This window comes from Drosophila miranda, chromosome 2 (genome assembly GCF_003369915.1).
Source record: "Drosophila miranda strain MSH22 chromosome 2, D.miranda_PacBio2.1, whole genome shotgun sequence".
Taxonomy (NCBI): domain Eukaryota; kingdom Metazoa; phylum Arthropoda; class Insecta; order Diptera; family Drosophilidae; genus Drosophila; species Drosophila miranda.
The window spans coordinates 19,525,703-19,550,620 of record NC_046675.1 but is presented as its reverse complement, the minus strand read 5'-3'; the positions used below and the strand labels follow the sequence as shown (position 1 = coordinate 19,550,620).

Here is a 24,918-nt window from a genome sequence, read left to right as displayed (position 1 = left end):
TAATATACAAATCTTTATTACTGTTTACAAAACGTATTTAAAAATTGCAATATTTATAACTATTTTGAGACTATATATTTTGTTTACTATTTTATCGTGCTAAGTATACGATTTAGGTCGAAATTAGGTTTGCAAGGTGTCGTCTAAGTCTTCTTCCCTTACTACTGACTGAGCTGCTGCCCGTTTTAGAACTTTTGTTACAACTTCGCTTAATGAATCTTTAGCTCCCGATTCTAAGACTTCTGATATTCTGGAATACGTTGAGTCGTCGGTCCTTAGTCTTAAAATGGAAATAAGGGCTAATTCTGAATTGGATTTCACGTAGCCATTCTTTTCTTTCGTGCCATTTACCAACATAGGAACCAAATATTTTAAAACGTCTGCCCCAATTTGTTCTGCTGTTAAATTCTTTGAAAGGTGTGTACAACTTTTAGCAACCAATTGTTTCACGTCATTACTAGAATGATTCATTGCTCTAGCTAGTGCTACTATAATGGTTGTAGGAAGCTCACTTTTATTAAGAAGAGTGTGCTCCAAAAGATAGGTGGCAGCTCTAATAGCATTACTAGCAATTGGCACTTTTTCAGATACAATATTACACAATATATTTTTCTTTATTTTTTCATTTAAGTTTGATGTGAGAACTTCATTAGGGCATTCCTTCAAAGCAACAAACAATATAACTGTGTGCCCATGTTTAATTAGCATATCGTCTGTATTGTTGTTAAGTATTAAATTATTTAATATATCGTCAATTTGTGCAGCTGGCATATACTTCAACAAAGCTCCTAAGCACCCGCAAACAGCATTTCTAGTAATATCTTCTTGATGTCCAACCATGGTTAATAAGGTGGCAAATACTTGTTTTCTTATTGACTCGGACATTTTGTTTCCAGAAGAACTCACAATATTACGAAGAGCATACAACATTGTTTCCCTGACAGCAGAATCATCGGTATTTTTTATTCCATTGTGAATTTCGTTAAATAAAGGATCTGCTCTAGAGTGGATTGCCACTAGCTCCGATAGGGCTTTACCAGCTTTCATCCTAACGTTTCTGTTTTGATCATGCAATGCTTTAAGGAATGTGGTCTGAAGCTGTGGTAAAAACTGTTTTAATATAACACCGACCTTGTTAAGCAAAATGGCTAATGTTTCTAAAACGGCAGCTTTGACCGCTGCATTAAACCGATCCCCCAGTATTCGAATCAATGGACCGGTTATATGTACTACAGATGGCTGTAGGGATTGTGCACTAGTGAGATAAATAACTTCACCCAGCCCTTGAGCAGCATTTTCTTTTTCTTCTGGTAAGCCATTTAAAATTGCTTCTCGAAAAACAGGCAGCAATGGAGTTATGCCTTTGGGTAAACAAAATCCTGGTAGCTCAGGCTCTTTTAATTCACTCGCAGCAAACCGAACTGCTTGGCGAACATCAGATACGTGAGCTATTTGTTGTGCCGAATTTAGTCCCTTAATTACAGCATTTAAAGCTTCCCATGATTTTTGTAAGATGTCTTTATCGTGATCAACCATTAGCCCAAGTAGACAACGTAAGAGTTGGGGAATGTATTGTGAGTAGTCTCCTGGTGAATGAATGCAAAATGCAGAAAGCAAACTTGCCGAGGACTTTCGAGTGCATAGATCATCCGAGTTTGCTGAAATTAGTAAGGTATCCATTATTGTTCTTATACCAACTTCATCAATTACTGATAATATGACAGTTTGACAATAATCTAACTCCTGTTGTTCATTTGCAGAACCATACGATTCTGATAAGGCATCTAATAATGCTGATAATATTTTTGGCAAGTATTTCGTTAATGCATCACCAGCTACAGATACCAGAATAGATAAAGCTTTGGTATTAACTGGAGGAGAAGTTAATTGGGGAACGAGGTAAGGTAATACTACTCTTGATTTAATAGACATAACTTGTCGCAGTCCATCTAAAGTATTCTCCGCAATAAGAGGATCCGGATGGGAAAGACCTTCAAGCATGAAAGGCAATATATCATCTAGAGCTCGAGATCCTACTGTGCTATGTAAAGATTCAAATGTTTTTGCTGCTGCTTCTCGAACTTCTGGTAGAGGATCGGACAAAGCTTTACGTACTGTTGGGACTAAGCTGTTTACAAATGTAAGGACCATTTCTTTTGATGTGGACGCCATTATTTCCGATAAACCAATGCATACACCCTGCCGTTGATCCGGGTGATCAGAGTTTAATCCATTTTCAAGAATTGGTATGATTTCAGGTAGTACTCTTTCGCCAAGTTTTCTTACTAAGTCTCCTAATGTTCGAGCAGCTACTTGTCGTTTGTCATAACTAGTGCTTGCTAAACATCCTAGTAGTAAACCAAACAATGTAGGAAGAATCTCACGAAGAGTTCTCGGAGTATTCGTTACAACTATTTTCCACACATGTAACGCAGCTTGCCGAACCATTAAAGAAACATCACTGCGTCCCATATAAAGTCCAGACAATACTCTATTTCGCCGCTCGTCACCCAAAAAACGAATAATAGCTGTGTGTGAATGTTCAGTTCCAAAATTGTCATCTTCGCTAGCAGTTTCAGTAGTCATTTTTCCAGATACGCCAGATATGCGATACAGTAAATCGCCTAGCAATTGAACTGAGCTATATCTTATTCGCCAGTTATCATCAAATAGTCCCTTTTCAAGCTCGGGGAGAAGAAGCGCTACAGCTGTTTCTGCATACAAATTGACAATTCGCTGACCTGCTTTTAAAGCTGTCTCACGCACATATTCACTCTCATCAGCTAATGCTTTTAGGATTGGATTGATTATTTGTCCGATATAGGGTGTAAATTCCTCAGGAAACGCGCCAGGCATATATATAAACATCATTATATAACCATCTTTTACGTGTGGAGCAATATCAATTCTTTCTGCAGTAGAAATTATTTCGGGCATAAGTTTATGCATCTTTTCGACTCCAAGCCCACCAACTACTTCAGAGAGTCCTTGTGCTGCACCACTACGATCCACACTACTTGACTCTGATGTTAAAGTTTGCATTAACCATGGCAATAAATTTTCAAATGAGGTTTCGCCCATCCCCTTAACCATAGCCCCAAGAGCTCGAGCAGATACAGCTCTCACTTCCGGAACTGGATCCAACAAAGATGACTTCAGGCCAGGAATTATACTTGGTAGGTATGGGGCCAAATCTTTTTGATCTGTAAGCGAATACATATTTCCAATTATTTGTGCTGCCATTTTTCTTGTTTCTGTGGATCGGTCCATAAAAGCTCTTTGAACCACAGGCATAATAAGAGCTAATGAGGGGGCGTCAATGAAATGCACAAATTTTGTCTTTAGTAAGCATTGTAAGCATGCTGATGTGTTATTAGACGGGTCCTCCAAGGCTTTCAATAAAATAGGAACAATTTCTTGAATTTCCGGATTTTTAATAACCGATCCTATTACTTTAAGAGCTTCCGCACCGGACTCTTGTACTTTTGTGTGGGAATCACCGAGCACTTCTATTAACTTCGGGACTATACTAGGTAAGCAAGATGAAAGCTGTTTTGGAGCACAAAATGCCATTGCACCCAACAACTCTACAGAGGCTGTCTTTGTTCTCCAAGAATCTTCGTCAAGAGCATCTAAAAGTGATGGTAGTACTAGTTTAACGCCATGAGCTGAAAGCTTTCCCATCACTACTTTAGCAGTGTCATCCGCCGCTTGTCTGACGTATTGGGATGAGTCGCCAAAGCACTGCAACAAATGTGGTAAAACATGGACAATATATGGTTCAAACAAGCGACCAAGTGTGGTACATAATACTTCAAAAGCAAACAAAGCTCCTTCTCGGGATCTGTAATTTTTTTTTTCTTGAATATAAGCTGTTAGTTTAGACATTATATCTAGTTGCTTCAGTGATAAAATTCCAAGTCCTTTCACAATACCTGCGATACCATACGCTGCACCACGTCTTTCACCATATTTATCTGACTTTGCTAGTGAATGTAGAAGTTTTTTAATCATAATTGGAGCTTCATCTCTTACGGAAGGAATTAGATGAGGTAAGCAATTTGATACCGCTTCTTGTACTTGTTGAGACGGAGTAGACAGTGCAGTTAGTAACCGTTTAACAATTGGATCAATTCGTTTATCATCTTTTTCTAAATGTCTAGCTAGAGATCCCATTAAAATTACGACAGCTTGACGAATGTTATCATAACTCTGAGATTTCGGTGCTTTATCAAGAAATTCTTCAAATACAGGTAATAAGCTTACAATTGTTTCTTTACCATGTATGTCAACGATCTTTAATGCAGCTGCTAACATTTCCTTATGCACGATATCCTCACGATCTCCAAGACCCTGGGATACCATAAAATGCATAATGAAATTAATATCTTCAACAGATAAGTATGGGGCCATTTGGGAAAATGCAAACGCAACACCTCTTCGTGCTTTCCATTGGTCTGTTGCTGGCTCGATTTCACGGTCAAATTGATCCACTACATGAGGTATAAGTGAAAGCTTTTCATTGTAAATGTCTAATAATTTCTTTATTCCACATTGAACTAACGTTTCGTCAGTCTTTATAAGTGGAATTAGTGACTCTGCAGCTGACTTTTGGATACATAGTTCATAGTGTGTGATATTACATATAATTTCACTAAACTCTGGGAGAGGTAGATTAGCCATATTCCAGACAATTTCGGCCAGATCTCTATTTTCACCAGCAACATCGAATTTGGCTATCCAAAGCCTGACAATAATTTCTTTTTGAAGGTCATTGTGAACTTTTAAATGATTAACAATGGCTTCTATCATTATTTTTAATGCACGCAATGCAATGTTTCTTACAGAGTCTATATTACATTGCAATGCTTCTAAAAATACCATAATTATATGGTTATCCGGGCTAGCACAAAGAATACCTCCGGTGGAAGATTTCGCAACTTCTAAAATTGCCCAGGCCGTTTGGGCTTGATTTTTATTATTTTCAAATATATTTAATAATGTTTCAAACATACCCAGCCTAGGCAAAAACTTTGGTTCACAATCTGAAGTTTCATCTCGAACTTGCGCGTGAATACCGATCATTTGTATGCCTATAGAGATGAGTTTGTTATTTGAGTCGCATTTTAAAAATAATAATGCTCGTCGAAGAAATTCAAAGGCGTATGAAAATGATGAAGAGTCCAAATGTTTTGAATTGGTATGGTCTTCCAGAGTAGACATAATTTCTTCGATTGCTTTGTGTAAATTTATAGAATTATATTCATCTTTTAAATTACACGAAGGTTTTTGAAGTTTAACTGTCGCGATCGCAATATCCCGGGCAAGTTTTGGGTGATTTTTGAAACAAATGGTGTGCAAGGATATATAAAGTTCAGTCAGAGCTTCTGCGCTAAGTGGGCTTCCCGTGGCTTTTAAGATATCATTTAAAAATGTGTAAAAATATAAAGAAACATATTTTCCATTTCCACAAATTGAAGCTTTAAGTAAGCATATTTTACAAAGCAGTTTTTCATTCAAATTTTTAACTCGTAACTTGATACGTAGTTCTTTTTCTGTTTGATTTTTAATTTGTTCCTCTTGCTTTTGGGTAAGCTTAGTCGTCTTAGATTTACCCTCTTTTTGTCGTTTTTCATCAATTTCGCGACGAAGCTCAATCTCTTCTAACTGTTCTTTATAGCTGTAAACTTTATTTTCTCGTTTGACACGAGTTGTAGCATATTGTGAGTCTACATGTGGTATTACAGTTTTATCATACAATTCACCATCTGGTGTCATATATGTTAAGAATTCCTCATTAGTTATACTATAATTGTCCGAATCAAGAAGATACTTTTTAAAATTAAATATAATGATGGGAACAATAAGGTCAGGACTAAGGCGCACCAATGTTGATATGGTATTTTCGTAAGATGCACAAACTATAAAATTCTCGATATATTCAACAACAATATTATTTTTCTTACATGAAATTAAATTTTCTGGTTTGAGCCGAAAATTATTTAATATGGTGGTTTCCCAAAAAAAAGGATTATTGATTACGATAGCCGGATGGTGGGAAATAAGAAGTAGTTGCATGGCAACCTCGACAGAGTCTTCATAACTAATATTCTGTAAGTCAGTCAAAACTTGTAATGTGTCTACGTATGCTTGTGTTGGGATTCCAAACTGGTCAATACAATTCTCGCCTTCATTTTGAATGTTCACCGTATTAATGCGTTTGCTAAATTCATTGAGCGCTAATTTAACAAAGTCGACACCTTTAGGGGCTCTAATAATTTTCATGACCTGAATTTTTGTAAAATTTCGCACCTTAAGTGAATTGCTACACAAGTTATGAACTAACGTCCGGATTAATGGGCCAAACTGACATTTAATTTTTTCTGAATATGATAAAATCAGCGTTTTTGCCATTAATGAAATATGACACAGCGTCTCAGTTGGTGCTGTTGCAATAAACTTTTCATTGTAGAAATACTGTTTGTTCATATCAAACACCGTTGTCCAAAAGTGGCTGTAGCTCTCGGTAGGCTCCTCTAATATCAGAAGAATACAGGCAATGCAGGCTGCTTCTGATGCGTGACATAATTGGGAAGCATTAACTAATGCTTTAGTATACAAAGAGATTAGATCTGGTACAATGGAACTATGATTGTTAGCCGTAGTATTTTGTATAGATAGAAGAAGCCATTCCAGATAACTTTGCCTTATGATTTGATTTGTGTTTTTTTGATGAATTCCAGTTTTAAAGATATTAATAATAACACTGGGAAGCTCATTTCGTAGCTTTTGAGTCCATAAGGCAAACATGTCTAAAGTACAGCAAATAACTTTTTCCTGTGTCTCACATTCCAAAGCCTTCCAAAACAAGTTCACTGCCTCATCTAAAACGGTTAAACATTGGTCCTGGCTTATGTTGTTAAAACTTAAAAAGCCCGCTCCCTGAAATAAAGAATACAAATATATATATTTTAGTATTATAGTAGTATATCGTAGTATGGGTATTTATGAATAGAAAAAACACAACTCGGAAAAGTCATTCCAAAATACACGATGGCCGACACACAAATTATAAGGAAACAAAAATTTTGATCGGGTGAACAGAGGGTGTTCATGGCAAGAAGATATGTGGTACATTTGTATCAGGGGTATTCCTTATTTAGTTGATCATAATAATGGGTACACATATAACATAACATAACAAAAAAATATTTTAAACTTAAAATTAGTTCTCAATTATTCCTTAAGTATTCGTTTTCAATAAAAATAAATTTAATTATATTATAGGATAATGTTATAATAGAAAATAGATCCATTTATACCTCAAAGTCAATGTCAGGCTGCTCAAAATAATAGGTACACTTCAAGAATTGTTATGAAAGAAGTTTGTTAACTGATTTTTATATTTTTTTTTGTTCCTAAATAGGATTTAATATTAAATATCCGATGAATCCGCTTTTATTTGAGCGTATTTATAAGCGTCTGGCAGGTGTCTCTAAACCCAACTTTTGGACGCCCTCCCAAAATTATTGATTATTTGAAAATAAAAACTTAGCTAATTTCGTGTCGTAAATCTCCCCACAAGTTTTCGATTTGATTTAAGTCGGAAAATTGAATAAGCCACATTAAAACGTCAATTGTTTGGTCCTCAAAAAATTTGGTCTAATGCTTTGACTGGTGATTGACGCCGATACAGTGGATAACCGCTATATATATATCTCAAAGCGGTATGCATAGCCAAAATAATCGCACAAGACAAATAGCTTGATACCCCACTTATGTGGCTTATTGGGCATATACTGGCGCAAGTGGTGCTTAATTTTTGTGTTGCACATTTGTTCGTCCACTCAAAAGCGGGCTTGCTTTGGCACGGAGTCAAACCTTTGATTGAAACAGTCGACAAATCTGCACGTGCGGAACAGTAGATCATAGCCTGGTTACCCCTTTTTGATCCGCTTACTTTCATCACTCAGTGAGAAGTACTGCTTAATTGCCTCGAATTTGCTTCGGGACATGGAGGTTTGTATAGGTCCAAACGCGTTTTTTCCCCAGTAGTTTTTTAGATTCGGGTAGCGATAAATGGACATATATATCAAAATACCGATTTAATGGTGGATATCATCATTGTTCACTTTGAAATTATTTGCTATATTGTCGGTTAAAGCTGCACGCATTGTTTCCTCGACGATCATATTCAAGATTTCTGAATCGAAAAAATAGCAAAATAGCTGTAATGGAGTCATGATTATTTCAGCTGGCAGCGAAGAGTCTCCTCGAAAGGCTATGTCGTTGACATTCAACTGCATACATTGCTTTCGCCATATAATTTTAGTCGGCTCCTTTGTTATTGATCCAAGAAAATTTGTAAACGAATGACTGCAAAGAAGATTTAAGAAAAGCACGCGTCTGGTCGTTTTTGATTTTGATGTCCCGTTTGTTTTTCTTTCGTCTTCTTTCAATCAGTACTTTCATACAATTGGTTTATTTTAAGTGTGGATCTGTGGGGCTTCCTTGCAGCGATCGTTGCTGAATGGGACAATAGTAAAATATAAATTCTTCAAAACTTGTCAGGTTCAATGCCCCATAGGCTGCAGAAGCTTCAGGAGTATATGGTCAACTCCAATAATTACTAATAGTTACTTTCCTTAAAACTTTTTCCCTGGAACTGTTTTTCCCACAGAAAATTATTTATAGCCAAAATGGTATAGCCATTTTCTATGTTTAAAATATAAAATTATTTTTGTTTGCTATTAAAAAAATGTAAGTTTTCCTAAGTTTTCTTCCCTAAGCTGAGTTTTTTTATGAAATCACTCAAGACACCTTTTTACCAATTTTTTGTTATTATTTTAATTATTGATGGACCTACTTCCTTCAATGCTTTTATTGTCGATTGTTCGTTCTTTAAAAGGACCAACCACAACCCAAAATTGCTTTCTTATAATTATAAGAGTTGGAAAAGATATATTTACCTGTATTAAATTGAGCCTGTATTCGACTACATTTATTTTTCCATCAGCGCCGTTTAACACAGAAAAAATTTCTTCCAATAATTCTTTAATAATAATGGCATCAGAGCATTTTTGCGAAAGAAGTTTCAACGATTCAAGCGATTCGCGTCGTGTATTGTCACCCTTGCTGTATAAGTTCTTAATTAAAACTTTTCCTATTTCACAAGCGTACCGACTACAATCAATATTAACCATGTCAAAAATTAATCCAATACTTTCTAGAGTATTTTCAGGGCTTCGCAATATAGACCTTTTTAAAGGAGGATATATATGAAAATCAAATTCGGACTCAGCAAGTGATTCCAACAATGGACGACAAGCCATAATGAACGACTTGTCGGGTTTGTATTTGCATGAAATCATGCTTTTGACAAAATATTCAACAATTTTTTCTGTATGTGATCTCAATATAATGGATTTGCTACTCTTAGCTTCAAATTTGATCATAACCATTATCATAATGGTCGCATTTGTATTTAACTCCATTTGAAATATTGTGGCCAGAGTTTCATCATAAGTAGTTCTACTATCCAACCATAATTCAAATATTATTTTCGTTGATGCATCGACAAAGCGTTGATGTGGCCCCAATAAAGTCATTTGATATAGCAATGTTTGATACTCAATCAATCTTGCTTTTTCGGTTTTATAAATATTTGATTGGCGATTTGCAAGCTTTAATATTACAGCAATCCATCCCAATGCGACAACAGCCGGCTTACAAGATTTTTGTGGGGAAACCGTAATAAATTCCTTAAACAAAAGTGTTTTGAAGACATTTAACATATGTTCTACTGTCAAATCATGATGAATAGTGACAAGATCAGCCACGAGTCTCCGAACGATGAGTTGTGATTGCAGATCCTTGTACTTGTTTATTGTTGTAGCAATCACTTTACATATCCCTCGAATTATCGTTGAATTAATTCCTAAAAAAATTAAAAATAAAGTTAGAAATTTTTTGTATTGATAACAATGTTGTTTGATAACAATATCTAAAAACCAAATATTTCCCAGAACCAAACATACATACAAACGAAAAAAATCTCATTTATGGACATATGTATTGAATGAGACAAAAAAGACCCGATAAAATATGTTTTCGCTCAACTCGCTCTTCGCTCAAGCTAAGACCGAATTTTACACTTCTCTTTTGTTAATGTTTTTCACTCAGCATCCACTTTCACAACAAACCTAATATCAATCGACTCGGCTATTGATGCTGATCAAGAATATATATACTTTATGGGATAGGAAACGATTCCTTCTGGACGTTTCACACATCCACTTTTACCACAAATCTAATATACCCCAATACTCATTTTGAGTATCGGGTATATTCAGCACAGGAGATAATCGTCTGTACACACCCATCACGATTGAAGACAATGTTTACAACGCCTTATTAGATTTTGGAGCGTCGGTTAGAGTAAAAACAGCCTAACAAAATGGTCAGTTGAGGGCATTTTCACAGTGACTATTACATATCGTAGACTCACGGAAAGTATAGATTTCTTCATCATACCAGACATAACCCAAGAGGTTTACTTAGGAATTGATTTTTTTAGAAAATTTAAACTTGAGTCAGATATAGGTCCCACGGAGGTTGAAGAAAGCTCATCCAAGTTACACAAACATTCTAGTAGAGAGCAGAAAATCTTGCAGTATTTTATTGTGTTATTGAAATTTTTCCTTCGTACGAATGAGATTTAGGGTTAGGCCGAAAAAGCATTATTTCGATTAGGCGCGATTAGCATTAGGCGATTAAACAAACAAAGACACTGGCCTTTGCTGAGGTAGATAACATGTTAGCTCTCGATATCATAGAACCTTTTTGCAGTCCTTGGAGTAGTAATTGTGTCCTTGTTCAAAAAGGTGATAAGGTTCGGTTGTGTGTAGACTCTCGCGAAATCAATAAATACACGAGGAAGGATGCTTACCCCTTACCACATATTGACGGGCTCTTAAGCCGCTTACCTCCGCGCGGTATATAACTGATATGATATGAAACATGCTTTCTGGCAAATACCATTGGACGAGCCATCACGACCGTATACTGCGTTTACCGTTCCTAATCGTCCGCTGTACCAATATAAGGTCATGCTATTTGGTCTGACAAATGCACCTCAGACCTTATGCCGCTTAATGGACCATGCATATCCCCACATTTACGGAATCGAGTATTTGTATATCTCGACGACTTGCTTGTTCTATCGGATGACTTTGATTCGCACTTGATTCTTTTGCAAGAAATCACAGTATGCCTAAGAAAAGCGAATATCACCACCAACGTTCGAAAATCGAAGGTCTGCATGAGAGAGATTAAATATCTCGGTTTCATGATGGTCAGATAAATACCGATCAATTTAAGATTTAGGCAATCAACGACTTCCCAATTCCAACAACGGTGAAGCAGTTACGGCGGTTTTTCGGTTTATCCGGATGGTATCGAAGTTTCGTCGAGAATTATGCTTCCGTAAGCTTTCCATTGACCGAGATGCTTAGGAAACAAAATACCTCCTTAATACGGAATGAAACCGCAACCAATGCTTTTGAAGAATTGAAACGAAGATTAACATCAGCTCCAATCCTCAGAACTCCTGATTTTTCTAAGAAATTCATCTTATTGTACGATGCTTGTTCTTTTGGCCTTGGGTGCGTCTTAGCTCAGAGAATGAAGAAGGCTTCGAAATGCCAATCGGATACATGTCGGTTAAGTTGTGAATAATTGTGTAATTTTTCAAAAGACCAAAAGTCCAAATGCAGTAGTATGACCACCATTGGGAAAGCCAATTCAATCAGAGAGACCGTTTAACCGACTCTACATGGTTCTGTCAGGTCCGTACCCTCGTTCAAAGGCATTATTATTAATCGTGGATCATTGTACAAAATTCCATTTCCTCTGCCCATTGAAACGCTTCACTTCGGAAAAGATTTTCGAGTACTTGAGAAATTCTATTTTCATTAAGTTTGGAGTGCCGGAATCCATCTTAACGGACAATGGTTCTCAATTTCGATCAGGATTCTTTGAAGCTTTTCTAACTCGATTTTCAATTAAACATATTTGTACCGCTTTTTATTCGGCTCAAGCGAATGCAAGCGAGCGCTTAAGCCGATCGGTTTTGGCTGCGATCCGTGTGTGGGAAAAATCACACTACCTGGGATCAACAACTGAATGAGATTAACGGTGCTATTCCATCCAGTTTACATACAACCACCGGATATTCTCCCTACTTGTCAATGATTACGAATTGCTCAGGAAACTTAACTTTCTATCAGATGATTCTAGAGTTAGTTACCCCAATGCTCTGCAGTTGGCAAGGTATGCAGCAAAAGTCAACAATGCAAAGGCTCATGCAACCAACGCAAGGCTGTACAATTTGAGGAGTGGAAACATACAATTCAACGTCGGAGATCAGGTGTACATTCGCAATTTCTCCCAAAGCAATGCGTTTAAACAATTCAGCCATAAATTAGCGCAGGTGTTTGTGACAGCAACAGTAACGATAAAACTAAGTCCTGTTTATTACGTATTATCGAACGAGAAAGGGAAGAAAATGGGAGTAAACCACGAAAAGGATATTCAAACCCGCTAATTCACTATCCTTCTTTTCTTTTCGATTACGATCCGTGTCGATTACTCCGGGACATAATCTGGTGGTGGAGAGTGTAGTGGCCAGGGAAGCCAAAACCCGATTAAATTCCCTAATAATTCCTCAGATATAAAGCAGATTCAAAACACGCGCCAACTTGATTAGTTCGAACATCATGGCTTTAGAAACAGCTACTTCGAATAGGCAGCTTTAATTGCTCGAATGTTCTCTTTCGTTTTTCGAGACCAAATTCCACGCGGATCAATTCCATTTTTCTCCCAAAACACTTCGATTGTGCAAGTCGGCGAAGAATCGACTAAAAGCAAGATCAGCCAAGCTATATTGGGTGGTGAAAGTATAAAGTGCTACGTAGAGAAAAAAACAAGGCGATTATCGAGGAAATTAGGTTTGGTGCATTCGCTGACTTCAGAATCTATTACAGAATCTAACTGGAGGTCTGCCGTGCTTTGGTGTTCCCAAGCCTGACGGATTCTTACGCACTTGTAGGGAGCCCACCAGGGATTGAAAGAGCTACATCTGCAGCATTCAGGTGTTAAATCTTTTTTACAAAAGAGACTATATTCGTATTTTAGACTAGATCAAGACGAAAACGAAGAATCTGTATACGAAGAAACGATCAATATAACTGGGGACAAAAAGACAGAAGACGCGCCAATTTTAAATTCGGTAAGCAGATGATAGTTCAGTAAACATGGCGTTCACATTAAGAGACATCTAGGATTCCCTTTCAGCATGCCTTAATGCCTTAACAGTGAATTGGAATGATTTGCAAAAGTTTATTTATGGCAGGACATTAGTGAAAGGTGCAGCGAAATTATTTTTTAGCATTTTTGAGGAAGCACTAAAACGTGAATTTAGTGAGAAGTTATCTGCAAAAAAAGTTCATAAGCTACTAGAAAATAGAAAGAAGATTTGGCATTCCAGATTCCAATCAAAACCTGTCTGTACCAAGCAAACAATTTTAAAGAATTTCGTGAGCAAATTAAGATTTATGAGAAAATCAGTGCGAATATATCGATAGGAGAGGAAGAGCATGAGTTCGACTGCAGGAGCGAGGAGACGTGCGTAGAGAACTAAGAAAAAGAAACTGATTTGTAACCACTCGGTTTATTTATTTTATGAAGTTTCTGGAGCGGATTCCTACTCACTTGTAGGGAGTTCACCGAGTATCCCTACATGGATGACAAATTGGTTGCGACTAAAACAGTTGAATAGTACAGAGTTTAGACTTTCTCAAACATTTTGGGAATAGCGGACAACTTTGATAAGCCTCTATAATTTTTTGCATCAGACTTGCAACCTTTTTTATGGAGAGGAATTATAAACGATTCCTTCCAGATCGGGGGGAAGCAAGAAGAATCGATGGACAGGGTGAATAGTTTAAGCAAGGGTCCAAACAGAGCCTCGGCGCAGTACCTGAGTACACAACCTGGAACCCCGTCTGGACCCGGTGAAAACACCGGCTTAACTAGTCGAAGATCATGAAGTAGGGAACATTCATTTAACAAGGGACTGAAAATGCCGTTCGACCTAGGTAAACCGTATGGGTACGGATGACCAGAGTAGCTTTCCTCAGAATAGGTGGTTTGGAAAAATTGGGCAAAAAGATCGGCAATTGCCTGATCATTATTTGCCGACGTATTACGAAATGATAGCGAGGATGGGTGTGCGGACATTCTACGCTTAATGTTTACGAAGCAGTAAAACTGTTTAGGGTCTTAAGAAAAACGTATCATCGAGATAGGTAGTTCTTATAGCATTGTGCATTAAGAACTGAAAAGTTTGACCGAGCTATTTTATAGCGAGAGTGAGAAGTAGGAAAATCAACTTCCTGAAATTTTGTATAAAGTCTTGATTTTAAGTTTTTTAGGCTGGATAACTCTTTGGTAAACCAAGGGGGTTTTCCAGATCTAATCGCACAAGAAAGCGGGACACAAGAATCAAAAAATGTGCCAAGAGCATTGTAAAAAATGTTTGTGCCTTTTATAACATCAGTGCACAAGTACAAAGCGGACCAATCAAAATCCCTAATTAGATTATTAAGCTAAATTACAGCCACCCAAAGTTTTCGGTGATTTTCATTTAGAAAAACTCTTCTAATTTTCCATGGAGCCCCCGGGTGGACTGTAAAGTTAAGTATAGGCAACAACAAGACACAAGGTTGACACAAGAAATTGACATACACTACTGGCCAAAAAAATAAGTACATCGGTGTCGTGCTAGTTTGTTATGGAATAGCTCGAATGTTTGTAAGTGTATGGATGCCAATTGTTTATATTTGGAAAGTTTAAAGTCTAGCCAAATATTTAAATCAAAAATTAAAGTGGGGAACCATCTTAATAAAATTCTATTCATACATTTTTGCAGAATGGGCATTTTTGGACTGGCCAAAATAATAAGTACACTGGTGTTATTTATATATTTGAAAGGATTGCATAAGGATTTGGTCAAAGGATTGTTGGTTTTTATTGAGTTCCTTCATATTTAAGTACATGAGAGTTAACAAAAATTCTTTAGATAGGCCGTACTCCTGAAGAAAGGAAGTTTTCCATAAGTCTTCAAAAAGAAAGGAAAATTCTCCGGGAAATTGCGAAAAGTCTTGGACGATCGGTATTCTTGGTTCAGAATACTTTAAAATCTAAAGTGCTTATTGAAAATCGAGGATGGAAGATGAAATCTTTACAAACAACGGATACCCGCATCATCAGTCTTACAAAAAAGGATCAGTTCATGTCTTCCAAAGTCAAATACGCTCAAATTGGGAAAGAAAAATCAGGTCTGATGGTTCGTCGGAGACTTCAATATATAGACCTAACAGGACGTATAGTCCGAAAAGTTCCCTTACTCCGAGTAAAAATTTTGAAGATAAGGCAAAAACTCGTTGAAAATCATTTGGCAAGGTCTGGGTCAGATGGGTCTTAAAAGTGGAATAATATATTATTGAGAGACGAAACAAAAATAAATCTTTTTGATAATGACTCCAGAAGATGTATACAAGGACCCAAAGGCAAAGAATTCGACTTCCGGTGCACAAAGAAAACGGTTAAGAACGGAGGCTGATGTATAGGTATCTGAGGCTATTTTTCTTGGCATGGCGTTGAGCCGGTACATCGCATAACTGATCATGTGATCCAATTCGGGTATAAAAACATATTGACAGACATTATACAACCTAATGCAGTGGAAAACATGCCCTTGAGATGGGTCTTTCTACCAGAAAATGACCCAAAGCACACCTCAAAGGTGGTGAAGGTTTGGTTTACGGAAAAAAATGTAAACGTTATGGCTTGGCTAAGTCAGTCTCCTGACTTAAACCCATTTGAAAACCTTTGGGGTGACTTAAAACGTCGAATTGGTAAAAATGCTTTTCGAAAAGAAAAAGAATTGTGGAGAATTTGTGCAAAAAACGTGGTGTGAGATTTCAGTGGAGACTTGCCGCAAACTTATTGCTAGTATGCCAAGAAGAATGGCCGAAATCATCCAAAATAAGTGTGGCTAAATAGGATACTATTACAAGATTATAAATTATAAGAAAAAAGTGTAAAAATTTTGATACGCTTTTAGTTTTTCGCTTTGGAGAATTGCTGTACTTATTATTTTGGCCAGCCCTTATTTATGATTTTAAGGTTTAATCGATCATAAAATATATATTTGAAATGAAAAATGCTTATGATAAAGATTTTTATAGTCTATTGAAGGTTAGAAAACTAAAAGTAAATTTGATTTTTTAATTATGTTTATTAGAAAAGTTTTATAGGACGTGAAAGAAAGCTCATAAGCGTGTACTTATTATTTTGGCCAGTAGTGTATATGCAAACATAATCGTTGCCCGCGTCGTGATGTGTGTGTGAGCCCTGCGATAAAGCCAGGAAAGTGACAGTTGGATTCAAAAATCCAAAAGAGGAATCAGAGGTATTTGTGCAGAAAATTGAAGGCTGAGCAAAAGACATTCAGATCTTCCTGTGAAGTGTCTTGTGCTGAAAACATTGCACTTGGCCTTCTTCAATTCTAGGCACAGACGTATGATATACATATAGTAGAGCTTGATTGCATGCATTTTATTAGTAATTGCATATAAATATAACTAAACACACATAAATACATACATATCAACACATACAGACATATGTGAACCGCTTTTTGAACGCAACAGTTATATATACACACATCTATCGTTTACTGCAATTATTGACACAATGTACAATGTAGAATGCTTCTTGAATGTTGCAATTAAAAAGTCGAACCATTTGCAAGAGCAAATCGAGGACATAACAGGTGATGATGCATATGCAGCCGAGTTGGAAGAGCTGACGATTGTAACCAAGGGAAAGATAATGTCGCTTATCACCGCCTTTGATGTAGCAAGCGAGACGAAGCCAGTGTCTTTTTCAGCACCAACTTATGCTAGAGTACCGAAATTGGCATTACCAAAATTTAGTGGTAAACACTCGGAGTTCAAAAATTTCTAATCGATACTGTTTCGTCGATTTACGGATCGTTACTGTCGATCGGAGATGATACAAAAATTTCGAATGCAATGCTCATTCATCTCGTTTTAAACAGAGTCGACCCAGTGACGAAACAAAAGTGGGATGAACAGCTTACTTATGAGAAGTTGCCGCTTTGGTCCGACTTTGAGAAATTCTTGAATCGTCGATACCAGCATCTGTCTGCTGAAAAATCGATGAAGCCAAAGCTAGACAAAGTCATGCCAAGCAAGCAACATAATTGCAGATAATTTGCTTGTTCTTCCACTTCCACCAACAGTAGAACTCAGCAAACTTGTAGCTATTGCAATTCAGGAGACCATGTAGTGTTAAATTGCCCTCCATTTTCGCGTCTCTCGGTGATGCAAAGGTTTAAGTTTGCCAAGTCGTCATCCTTATGCATTAATTGTCTGCGAAAAGGCCACGCTGTTGTAAAATGCAAAGCCAATAAACGTCGAGTGTGCAACCGCTCACATCATACATTATTGCATCGATACACAGTGTCGCCTAATAGTCTCGCGTTGCCACCACCACAAGAGAATACTTCTCCTCCATCAAATCTGGATCAACCTTCCACGTCACATGTTCTGAATGCGACAGCGTTGGACAGGGTAATTCTGGCTAGGTCGATCGTAAGCGTCAGAACTAAGAGCGGTGAACACATTTTGGACAGAGCTCTGCTCGACTCTGGATCACAAACAAATTTCCTTACCGAGGACCTCGCTCATCGCTTCCAGATCCGTAGAGAGGAGTCCTGTATTAACTTTCTTGGAATTGGTGAATCTAAGTAAAGGATAAAATACACACAGTGGTGAAGTCGCGAATAAATGGTAGTGAGTTCTCCTTTGATTTTTGGATCCTGAAATCAATTTCAGGTTATCACTCTGACCAGTCAGTGAATGTGACTGACTGGCGAATCCCAGAGAACCTACCACTGGCAGACCCTTATTTCTACAAGCCACACAGAATAGATCTGCTAATTGGAGCAGAATCGTTCTTTGAATTATTAGCTGTTGGTCAAATTAAACAAGGTCCTGACTTTCCAACTCTTCAGAAAACCCTTCTTGGTTGGTTGTGTCGGGAAAATATGTTTCCAGGAGTTCTGTTCCTCAAATTACAAATTTGAGTTGCAGTGAAGAGTTGCTAGTATCCATCGATAGGACCTTGAAAAAGTTTTGGTCACTGGAAGTAATGCCATCTACTAAGAAAATTGCCACACCTGAGCACAAGCTATGTGAAGAACACTATCGTAAGACGACTTAGGTACTATCATCAGGTCGGTTCGAAGTAAGGCTCTCGTTTAAATCAGATCCAAATTGTTTAGGCAACTCCTTTGAGGTTGCTAAACGGCGGTTTATGTCGCTTGAAAGACGATTGCATCGTGACGCTGAGTTGAAGACAATGTACTTGGAATTCATTTAAGAGTACCTCTCCTTAGGTCATATGTCTCCTACTGACAATACGATTCCTTCTACACCACACCACGTAATCCCTCATCAGTGTGTTCTGAGGCCCCAAAGTACGTCTAGCAAGTTCCGAGTCGTGTTTGATGCTTCGTCCAAGACGTCCCCACAGGTGGCCTTGAATGATATTCTGATGGTGGGACCTACCATTCAAGAGGAACTATACTCGACACGGCTCCGTTTCCGTCTGCACAGGTTTGCCCTGACTGCTGTGGATCGGCAGTTTCAGCTCATAGTGTGGAGAAGAGACCTTTCTGAATCTGTAACCTATGGGACTGGACCAGCCGCATTCTTAGCTATCCGGTGTTTGAAAAGGTTGAGTGAGTCTGCGAAGCTCTGATTCCCTAGAGTTGCTAATGTTATTGTGTCCGACTTTTACGTCGATGACTTATTGACTGGTGCTGCATGCGTAGAGGAGCTAAGGGCAATTAAGTCCGAAGTGTCTCAGGTTCTTCAGACCGCAGGGTTTAAGTTGACTAAGTGGTTTTCAAACTAACTCGAGATCACCGCATCTGAGAGCACAGCCAAACCCATATTAATTTCGGATTTAGAGTCGACAAAGGCGTTAGGAATCTCATGGTTACCTACTGACGATGCCTTTAAGTTCAAAATTGACAATTCAGTTATGGGACTCCGAGCGACAAAACGGAACATACTATCGGTGACATCAAAGTTGTTTGACCTCCTTGGTTTGTTAATTCCTATCGTCATAAAAGGCAAGATCCTATTGCAGGAGCTTTGGCTTAACAAACTAGATTGGGATTAGTCGATCCCGCTGCATTTGGAAACAGCGTGGAATAAGTTGAAAAATACACTATCTCAATTGGAAGACATATCCATATCTCGGTTTGTCACCGATGTCACCGGTTCAAATACATGACTTTGCTGATGCCTCCATGAGAGCCTATGGAGCGTGCTTCTATATAAGTAGCAGAACTGCAGACGGTTTAAAAATATCGTTGTTGACTTCCAAATCCAAAGCGCCGCACAAGACCAAAACGCTCCCAAGGCTTGAGATATGTGCCGCTCACCTTCTCGCAGATCTCTGTCACAGAATCAACCCCTATTAAACGTGCCCATTGAACGAGTGGTTTTTTGGTCGGATTCAGAGGTGACTCTTCATTGGATCCGGTCTCATCCATCGTCGTTGTCGACTTTCGTTTCGAATAGAGTGGCTGAGATTCAAGAGTGTTCAGATGATGGTACGTGGCGGCATGTACCCACGAAACAGAACCCAGCAGATATTGTCTCAAGAGTTTGTGATGTCGACGAAAACGTTTAGTCAATTTGGTTCAAAGGACCATCATTTATGAAAGAGGAAGAAGAAAACTCATTTCGAACATTCCGATGATCTTCATCTGAAAGAGAGGAAGACTGCTGTCGGGCCCATTTTCAATTGACGGCGTTGATTTTTGTGGACCAGTGCACACGACATTGAAAATTCGCGGAAGGCCCCCATACAAGTCATACATTGCGCTTTTTGTTTGTTTTGCGTCCAAGGCGGTTCACCTAGAAATAGTTTCCGATCTAACCACTGACTGTTTTTTGTTGGCTTTCCAAAGGTTCGTCGGTCGCCGAGGATATCCCCAAGTCGTCCATTGCGACAACGGGACGAACTTCGTCGGAGCGAGCCGCCATCTCAGCGCTCTGCGGATCAGGCTCAAGGAGCAAGGAGACGCAATTCGCGACTTCGCGTCAAAGAACGGATGCGAATTTGCGTTCATACCGCCGCGAGCTCCTCACATGGGAGGGCTATTGGAGGCAGGTGTAAAATCTGCCAAGAGCTTACTCCTACGGGCGGTAGGCAGCGCGCTCCTAACCGCCGAAGAGCTCGCCACAGTCCTCGTCGGCATCGAGGTCATAATGAACTCGAGGCCGCTGGGAGCCATCAGCCAAGATCCAAGCGACGGCGAGGCTCTAACACCCGGTAATGGTACTTAATGGTAACTTGGAAATTTAGTAAATTTTAGTCCCGTTTTTACTGCACCAATTAAACGAATGTATTAGCCTGAATATACGCAGGTGGAGCGGTCCATTTTGTTTTCTTCTTGAGGTCTATAGAAATGATTCTGCTCCTAAAGTCGACGTGCATATTCTTTGTCCTGGTTGTTGCTTAAAAAGAGTTTCAGTTTTGTTTTGTTTGCATTGTCTTCCGTACACCACGTTGCAAAGGCAGGTACATTTTTAAGAAAACTGCTTCTAAGAGTGATACAAACAAAAGGTTTCGCTACGAAATGCTTTCAACGATTACTTTAAATTTGTATTATGTAAAATATTATTTGTATGCTTTGTGGAATGGAATTTCATGTATGTATGTAGTCAAGGAAAAAAGTGAACATATACGGACAGGCTCCGTTTTTCACTTTGCTGTGCAAAAAATTTTGTTCGTCACTGTAAATTGGCGCTCACGTTCTCACATTCCGCAAGAGTTCTTCGTTTTCAAAAAGAATACATATATTTTCGTTGACGACCTTAATTGCAAAACGAAAACAATAGATGATAGATATCGATGCATTAACATAAAATTGACACCTATGTACATATATCGGGGCAATTTAACTTGTGCTTACTTTGTGATAGCGAACTTTGTGAGAGCATCTGGATGGGATAATTGCTGACAGGAAGTCTCACAACGCAGGAAGGAATGATCCTATGCGGTATCACAACGACCCGAAACCGGCCTAAGTGTGACGTGTTCCGAGCGAGCCCGGCAGCCGCCTCAACCTAACCTAACCTACTTTATAAATAATTTTATTTTAACCCAACCTCAAATTTGGCTCGGAAAAAATTGGCCAGGCCAACAATAATTTTCGTTTTAGTGAAACAGTCCGATTTGGTTAGAAATAAATATTTGCGCATATTTGTAACATGCGCTTAACACAACATCTGGGTTAGCACAGCTGTTTCCCGCCCCATTTAATTCGCACTTTAAAATGAAGTGCAGCAAATTAATTTTTTATTTTAAAATTACCGCTTTGTTCTATATCCTGGGGAAAGCATAAATTATCTTTCTTCAAAATCATTTTGCAAGTTTGTTTGTCGATCCGAAATGACTACAAATTTGAAATCTTTGAAATCACATTTCATCAGACATGCTAGATACTCAAGTGTTGCATTTAAGATTTCTGGATCTTCTTAGATAACGTATGTAATTTCTGCCGTCGTTTTGCTTCAAAACAAGCAATTGAAAAAAGCAGCCAGGTCAGGTATTTTTCTTTGACAAAAAAGATTAAAGATGAAACATGTCGATAACAAAAATATTTGAAAACTTGAGAACCGCAAAAGTAAGTGAAAAACGCAGCGACCGCCTGAGAGCACAAATTTTTCAATATTTCGGGTTTTCGCAATGAAAATTACAAAAGTTGGTGTGACATTATTTAGGAGACTAACAAATATCTTTATTTCAGTCTTTAAAAAATTATATATACTAAAGTTAAACTAGGAAAAAAACATTAAATGTTCACGGAAACAAGTCTACATGCAACGTGGGAATTCCCTTTAATTATTCAAGAAATAGAACGTCGAAAAGTAAAATTCGACTATTTTGACGCCTAGCTTCGTTGCGTATCAAGTGGGTGTATTGGGTCCACAAAGTATTATTGTTACTCTTTTTTGGGAAAAAATGGGGAAAAAAGGAAGCAAATACAGTCTTTAGTTCGAAATTTAATTTTTAGTCTTCGTCATGATAAAAAATCATATGGCGAAATCGAGGATGTAGTTAAATTAAATCGATCCACCGTCCAGACCATCTTTCGCAACAATAACAACAGTTCCACGGGAAAATAAGACGAGATCAGGAAGGCCAAAGAAGCTATCGAGTCGCGACGAGAGAAGCATCCTCAAGGAAGTTAGTAAATACCCGAAAATAAGTGCAAGAGTCATTATGCACCCAAGAACAATTGCCAATTTTTTGCACAAGGATGGTTTCATGAGCCAAGTTCACCTAAAGAAACCATAGATTTCTGTAAAGAATCTATTACCCACCGTCAAGCATGGAAGCGGTAGTATAATGGTTTGGGGCGCTATGGCGTCGGCAATTTGGTGTTTGTGGAAGGAAATATGGATGGCTTCCAGTATAAGATATTGGAAGAAAATTTGAAAGCATCGGCGGCTACATTCAGCCGCCAGGACAACAGGACAATGATCCAAAGAAAATCATACATGTTCTGCTGGATTGATTGCGAAAACCGGATATATTGAAAAATTGGTGCTGTATGTTGACTATTTTTCTAGACTGTTTGTACGTAGCTTGTGTTAGTATTTTAAAAGGTGAATAATTTACAAGACAAAATGTGACTGTCCCATTCTAGTGACGAGCAGAGTATGTCAAATAATAATACACACATATGGATGTATGTGTACAAATCATACTAATTGGGTGTTGGAGTGCCAGATAATATCGTTGGATAAACTCACTTTATGCACCGCTTTTACGATACGAGAAACTGTAAGGCTTTTCTGCCGTTTGTAGATTTTGGTTTTCAATATTTTTCTGCATCGATTCATCGTGTTTTATATATGTTTATGTGCTTACATAAAATTTACTTATATACATATTAACCCTGCAACGCTTACCTGGATTTTTCAGAACAGCAGAAACATTTTGAAACAATTGCTGCCGCTCCTCCACGTGAACGTTTAAAACCCTATTGGGCAAATCCCGCAAGGCACTAGACAACTGTAACATAAAAAATTTGATTTAAAAGGAAATTATGATATTTAATGTAATAACCTGTGTATCCACCATTTTAGCCAAAACGTGGACCAATCTAATGATGATTTTTTATGGCTCTTTATTGAAACAATGTATCGATCCTAAATCTAATTTCGATGTTTTAACACGATATAATATATGGTCACAAGCCTTTTCTCATACAGAAGATGTAAAAGGAACGGGAAAGCGGAACAGAAAAATTTTCGGCGCCCTGGGGGCAGCAATAATACTACAGCCGTAGTTCGATCTGTCCCAATCGACATTAACGGAAATATTTCGTTGCCCCGAAAAACCGCAGAACTATCATGTCAAATGTTTATAGCGATATTTTCAATCTATGCAGTTCATTTCGACTTGCGTGTATTGTTTGTTTTTTTGTCTGCAAATCAGCATAAAGTCAATCATATAAAAGAAAGCAAATACATACATACAAATACATATGTTTACTTATTCCCACCAATTACTAGTCTCTCCATTTTCTATTGCGTCTGTAATATATTTCAAACACCTTACAATTCGAATTAAGATTTGAAATATTTCTAGGCGGAACTATTCTTCATTGCCTTTTGTTGCTTTGGTAGAGCGTCTGGCCGCAGAAAGATTGCTACAGCTTTGTTGTATATGTCCTGGTCGACATGAACAGTCGACATCAGGCGGCTTTCACTTGCTTTTGTGTTTTACGCCTTCAACCAAAACGGTCCGCTGTAATTTTTCGGAGCTCCCGTTTTCGCAATATTTTGTCATCGGTAAGGATCTTTTTTCTTGTTTTTTAAGCTCAAAAGTTTGTATGTTAAGCGCAGAAGTAAGTATTCAGGGCAGAAAATCCATTGTTATCTGTAACTGAGATTATATCCCGATGTATCGATGTGGTCAATCGATCTCTAACCACTTATTTCCGTCAAAATTTTACGGTTTCACAAAATGTATTGAATAACGATAAGTAAAATGGTTATTGCGTTTGAAAATCGGAAAGTATTTGGGGTTGGCAAATTTGGAAAATTCAGATTTTGCTTTATCAATAAGATGGTAATTGATACTAAGTCAAAACAATACTCAAATTACAAACATATATTTTACATAAGTTGAAAGAGTGACCGCAACTCTACATATATACCCGATAATTAGTCAGTATGGTTCTCCTCTGGCAGACGCCGCGAATATTAAACGTCACGAAAAAGAGTGCGTGCGAGAGAGACAGAAAATCAGTCGTCGTGCGCTTCGTAGCCACTGCAAACTGATTTGTTCCTGTTGGCTAAACAAATTATCCGATCTGAGACAGATCTGAATGCCACAGCTGTTCGTCCTTTGCGTGGTCGAAAGGGGTGGGGCGAAATTTTGAAATACACGTTTTATTGTGAGCTCTAACAGGAGTGTGGATACCAAATTTGGTGGATCTTCCCTTCCAATAGGCATGCTGAGGTCTGCGATCAGACTGGGCGGAATACTCGCCGTGAGATGCAGCCCCAGGAGCCGTTCCATCGCTTTCAGAAGAAAAGACGATAGGATAATAGGTCTGAAAACTTTTGGGGCAGTGTGCGAAGACTTGCCTGCCTTGGGAATAAAAACGACTTTGGTCTGAAGCCAGGTGTCAGGGATGCACTCGTGGGAGAAGACTCCCTCGTAAATTATTTT

At 38.1% G+C, this 24,918-nt stretch overlaps 1 protein-coding gene across 1 annotated transcript; it reads right to left on the bottom strand.

The window, feature by feature from the left end:
• On the bottom strand, positions 1–23,411 carry LOC108155220 (eIF-2-alpha kinase activator GCN1). The gene is made up of 4 exons (XM_017285904.2): positions 23,305–23,411; positions 23,148–23,250; positions 8,970–9,937; positions 1–6,942 (listed from the first exon to the last, which is right to left on the bottom strand). The coding sequence occupies exons 1-4, from the start codon at positions 23,317–23,319 to the stop codon at positions 124–126; spliced, it is 7,905 nt and encodes a 2,634-aa protein (XP_017141393.1). The 5' UTR covers positions 23,320–23,411; the 3' UTR covers positions 1–123.
• Positions 23,412–24,918: the final 1,507 nt, after the last annotated feature.

Bases quoted from the DNA above. Each gene is read 5' to 3' on its own strand.
- LOC108155220 (XM_017285904.2), bottom strand. The intron at 9,938-23,147 runs GTAAGCGTTGCA...TAATTTTTTTAG, and splicing joins TGCTGTTCTGAAAAATCCAG to GAATTAATTCAACGATAATT. The intron at 6,943-8,969 runs GTAAATATATCT...TCTTTATTTCAG, and splicing joins ACAGGCTCAATTTAATACAG to GGAGCGGGCTTTTTAAGTTT.